Raw genomic sequence first — 5,744 nt, forward strand, 5'->3', positions numbered from 1 at the left:
GATGGGATGCCCTAACACTGTGCCCGAACAGAAGATCGAAGTATGCAGTATGTCAGGGCCGTGCATACGAGTTGGCGGCCATTCCATGTTGCGGTCACATTGAATGGTTCATTACCTTCTCGTCGATGAGTACCGGCCCTGTTCTACCCACTGATTCGCCACTGTCGTTGCAGCGTGCGCTGTATTAACCGCAGTGCTGCGGTATGACGAACTCGTTTCATGCTTGTGATGTAACTCTCCTCTCCGCTCCTCTTTTTTTTTTTTTTTTTAAAGTGAACGTATCCATTTAATACATGTAATATACATTCAGGTAAATGTTTACAAAAATATTTTATAATGTGTATGTGACTTGTAGGATGACAACAAGAAATTATAGCTCTATGTCTGGTGGTAGGGCACCTTCCTGACGTGCTTTTTCAACATTTTTATAAAAATCAGAGAAGTCAACATACGGCTTTATACGACGTCTCCTGTCTGGTGGATTTCGAGTTGGAGGAAATACATCAGATGATTCAGTGGTGGAGGTATCATTCCGCAGGTCATCTGTTGTCTCTGTTGCATCAGTTAGTGAATTTTCATTTGTTTTTGTTTCCTCACACATGCCAAATGAGGGCATCGGTACTGTAGTAACAACAGGATTGAAAGGAAAAACAGCATTTGTTGGTGAACTTAATGCATTTGGAAGAGGAAAATTAAAGTTTCTGACAAGTAGTGTGATATCATCTCTCTTGCCACCAACTCTTGACCGTCCATTTGAAGCTGTAGAACCACTCATATAAACATCATGGTGAATTCTGACAATCTTGTCCACAACTGCCTGTGCTACACCAGTCAGTGTTGGCTGAATACGGAACTTGTCAACAGCCATTTGAGCAATTTCTTTATTAACTTGATCCGTTCCTGTTACTTCTTCAAGGGATTGATATAAGCCATCTGACATCAACAGAAGAAACCTGCATGATTCATCCAGAACTATTCCTCCATGGATTTCTGGCACAGCTATCACTGGTTCTGCCATTGCACAGGCCAACTCTTCGAATTCCTTGTAGCCACCTTTCAGTAGATAATTACCCAAGCATCGTGTATTTTCTTGGTTACCCAAACGGGATCCTTGTCTTATGCGGTCAACATCAAGTCCCAGCCTTTTAAGTCGCAACAATTCATCTTCATTCCGCAAATCGTGGTCAGCACTCAGTTGTACAACACACAGCACACCATTGCCATCTGTTCGGCATAACAGAGCACGGCTATCTCCTACATTCGCCACATAAAGTTTGCCAGCGTGCACAAGTGCAATAAGTGCAGATGATATTTCACAGTTGAGGGCATTTAACTTGTCTACCACATGTGGAAATTTCTGGTAGGCCTCATAAGATGACATTCCTTCAGGAATTTCATACTGTAAACTTGTTCGGACAGCTAAACGTTCATCTATGGAGTCGAAGTAATCCTTTTCAACTGCAAAAAATGCTTGCCTCAGAAACTCTTTCACTTCTTCATCTGTGGTTTTTCCTGGTAACTCTCCAAATAATATTTCAGCAGCCATTCTCTGAAGAGCGAATGTTGCAGCCTGCACACCTTCATGTGCGTCAAATACTCCATATAATGAGGTTGAATCATCCACACGCCAGCGGAAACTACGGTCTTCAAATTGATGTTCTTCTTGACGGTAGCCATCTTCTCAGTATATCTGGTTTGTTGAAAATCTAACACCTGAAAGTCGGCACACTGGTAAATCATCAGTCCAGCTACGAAAAGGCTCTGATCTTGGCAGTTCTTCTCTTGTTGGCATAATGGTTTTACTTAAGCAACACAGAATTCATCAGCAACGAATTACGCGGAAGGGGGAAAAGTTGCAGAGAACATACTCTGTCACATTATACTTTTATTTACAAAGGTCAGTACGCCAATTACAAACAACCTAAATTTTCATCTAACAAAAGCTGTCTTTTATGCAACGTAACAGACATTTTCAGCTGCAACTTAAAATTGCTTGAAGTTGTCCGTCTCTTTTCATAGCGGCCATTTTATTTAAAGTAACAATATCAACGTCGTTTATGTGATTCAAGCTTTGGCTTGTAGTTTCATTTTTAGAAACAATGTCTAGCATTACAACCTGTATTAAAAGTGGGTACCAACTGTTATTCGCAGTGACGTAATAGGTTGTGTGGTGGAGAGCTTCCATGAACTAATACTGCATCTGATACGATTGCACTGCTCAAATTATGATTGACACTTTTTTAAAATAAGCCTTTTCAAACAACTGAGGTATCTCAGCCAAGGCAGGAGGACAAAATACCTTGTTTTAGATTAACTGATGATGATGATAAAAGCAATAACAGTTAATTAAACATTACTATTAACACAACATAATTAAAAATGGATAAAATGTATCAACGTTCGTAATATTTTGCACTAACAAAATCCAATTTTAGGTTTCTACTTCCTAATCAAATACGATAGTTTCTCACACAAAATGACAACATTCCGTTTCATTTTTGTTTTAGCAATTTGGTAGCGATATATATTTTTGTATGCATTTGGTCCTACTACTCAAGTACGTCTGCATATTGCAGACATGATTTGCGTGCGAACAGAACCGACAATGTGTGAGGGACTCTGCTTTTTATTATTGTGCTCTGCATCGTGTTAGAAATAGACATTCAAATTAATTTAAAATTATATAACACACTATTGGAATTTTAATGTATTGTATAATTAAAAATTTGGTGTATTGGTTAGGTGACGGCATAAAAATGGCATCAAATGGTTCAAATGGCTCTAAGTCTATGGGACTTAACATCTGAGGTCATCAGCCCCAATGACTTAGAACTACTTAAACCTAAGTAACCTAAGGACATCACACACATCCATGCCTGGAGCAGGATTCGAACTTGCAACCGTAGCAGCAGCGCGGTTCCAGACTGAAGCGCCTAGAACTATTCGGCCACAGCGGCCGGCAACAATGGCATCACAACTTACCACTACGCAAGAAGCTGCCTTCACTGATGGTAGGCAGAGTGGTGTAAGTGGAGAGCAGTGATAGGTCTAACAGCAGGAGACAAGGTTAATGCATGCTGTGTCTCTCTTAGGATGCTATGGTTCTTTCGTTCTCAATAACAGTAAGGTGGCAACATTAATGGCAGTCTACTGGATTCAGATACTTCTAATTTGTGGAGAAGGTAAAGCACATGGAACTAAAAAATTATTCAAGTAATATCATTCTTACTGATACGTCTGCTTTGCGATCTGTCGATCAACAGCATCTCTGACGCTCAGGTTGGACAATCTGCCCGTGGCGAGAGGGGAAACGCGGTTGTTTCTGTAAGTTCTGTAGCCGTGCGCAAGCGCGGGTACTTGGCTGTGTCTTGTGATTGCTGACAGAAGGGACGGAGCGCACGCCAGGACACGTGATGTTCGCTAGGCTTGCACAAGGACCCTTGCCTGGGTGATGGATGGTGGGGTGCTGGGGATAAAATTGTTCGATCATCTACATCTAATGCTCGAAACCCATCATTTTCTAGATATTGCTCTGGGGTGCAGAGTATGGTTGTCGCGTAAAGCTGAGGGCCGTTTCCGCTGTTCTATAGCAGGTGTGTATATGTCAGATTCCCTGTTCCCTGCTAAGGCAAATGTATTACCAAGGTGTCAGACTCTCTAACGTTTGACTTGATTGTTAGCACAGACAAGTCCAAGTGCCGCAGTGTAGACTGTGCCACGAATATTTTGGTATGGTGTGAGGTCGCTTGCAGTGTCATCCAAGTTGACATGCTTCACAAAACCTAACATACGCTCGTAAGGCTCCGAACTATTGACTTGTTACCTGTTCCGTGATAATTTGGGCAGTCATTACGGCCGTCACCTCCCTCAGTGCTAAACTGTTTCACTACCGTTTCTTGCGTTTGCTACAGTTAAACCACTTCACTGCTGTATTGGTGTTCGTTTCTTGTGGGGTAACCTAGTGACACTTATGGTGTAGATGATTGCCTCCTTATTGCGTTCCTTTCTATGTTACAGCGATCTACTTGTTTACTGCGTATTGTAAGTTCGCTCGGCACAGGGAATGGCATATGGTCGTATTTTACTTGAGTGCTGGCCTGGTGCAAAAGAACCAACACCGCCTTCGCGAGCAAGTGGCACTCGATGTTCGTCTGCTCCGCTGAGTAAATGAACCGTACCCTTTTGTTAATTGTTATTTAATTGCAGGCCGGTGTGGCCGAGCGGTTCTAGACGCTTCAGTCTGGAACCGCGCGGCCGCTACGGTCGCAGGTTCGAATCCTGCTTTGGGCATGAGGGTGTGTAATGCCCTTAGGTTAGTTAGGTTTAAGTAGTTCTAAGTCTAGGGAACTGATGACCTCAGATGTTAAGTCCCATAGTGCTCAGAGCCATTTATTTTATTTTATTGTGTTGTCCGTGTAAACTTAAGTTTATGGTAAATGTAAGGTACGGCCAGATTAACAAAATGTTGTGTTCTGAATAATTTAGGGAGTGGCTTGGATCTTTAGGTTTGTTATCAAGGTTTTACAAATGTCACTCGTCACCGGTTTAAGTAACTGAACGCTTTCACTGTCTCATGGTTTTGACAATGGTATAAGCTTTATTTTGATGTAACTGTCTAGCATTATTTAATGGCGATACGGAATTACTGGAAACTGCAGCAGTGGTTGGTAGATTTTGATTCGTGTTTGTCAATTTACTTTAAATTAGTTTTGTTATTGGAAAGGCTAAATGGGAATGGGTGGAGGCCCATGCTTCTTTAAGCGATCTTGGTATCAATCTGTGCTATATATTGGATTGAAGTTGTTCAAGTACGAATGTATGCGAATATTTACATGTTGTCACTCAATAAATGAATGTAAGTGAAAATTTCAAGGTAAATGCTCAGTGGCTTACCACCTACAGATCCTTGCATCCAAGCTGACCTACTCAATGCCGTGTAACAGCACCACTAGTCCTGGTAACATCCACCTATAGCCGCATTCAGTGGCGAGGAGAAACGTCGTCAAGTTTCTTAGGAATTCCATAAACCGCTAAAGCCACTCAAAGGTGATTAGTGCCCGCAGAGGTACCAAACAGCGGTAAGTTGATTGTTACTTAGCATCTACTCTACAAATTGGACCCAGGTATTTTACATGGATTAAGATTGCGTGTCATGATGCGATAAGCTGCCTGACTGTTTGTCAAGCCAGAAACGAATACGTGCAACCTTGTAAACGTGGCTGTTGCCGTCATGGAAGGCAGGCGTATCCACATACTCATCATGAAAACGTCTGAGAAAGGACAACACGTGGTCGGCAAAGATGTTCAGTTAAACATCCTAGCTCATGTTCAAGTTAATCTGACCCAATTCATGGTACATGAAACACCTAGAAAGCTTCAGAGAATCCCTCAGGCCCGAAATACACCATCCCTACATTACGATTTAAACGTTTAATTGGCCGTCTTTTAAGAAGAGCTAAGATTCCCTATCGCCGAACCATACTTTCTAGTTTCTCTACTGTTTTGCCCACTGAAGAGGTGTATTTTTATTTTCCGCTGAGAGCAATGGCGGCCTTTTGCCAAGTACCCAACTCGAAACGCACATTTAATGGAACTCACTTCACAATATCCGCTTTGAAAATCATATAGATGGACCTGCGTTCAATTATAGCAGTTATTTTTGGCGGGTTCAAAACTGATTTTCATTGACAAGGTGTGACAATCGTCTCCGGTCCCTGTGGGTCAGAGTCTTTTCACGGCCGCTG

The 5,744-nt window shown here is 42.0% G+C and overlaps 1 protein-coding gene across 1 annotated transcript; it reads right to left on the minus strand.

The window, feature by feature from the left end:
* Window positions 1-370: 370 nt before the first annotated feature.
* Window positions 371-1,890, minus strand: LOC126456394 (TGF-beta-activated kinase 1 and MAP3K7-binding protein 1-like). Its single transcript, XM_050092148.1, is given in 1 exon segment — window positions 371-1,890. A coding segment is annotated over 1 exon segment (1,422 nt). The 5' UTR covers window positions 1,793-1,890.
* Between the last annotated feature and the right edge of the window lie 3,854 nt (window positions 1,891-5,744).

The sequence above is a fragment of the Schistocerca serialis genome, chromosome 2 (genome assembly GCF_023864345.2).
Source record: "Schistocerca serialis cubense isolate TAMUIC-IGC-003099 chromosome 2, iqSchSeri2.2, whole genome shotgun sequence".
In the NCBI taxonomy this organism is placed as follows: Eukaryota; Metazoa; Arthropoda; class Insecta; order Orthoptera; family Acrididae; genus Schistocerca; species Schistocerca serialis.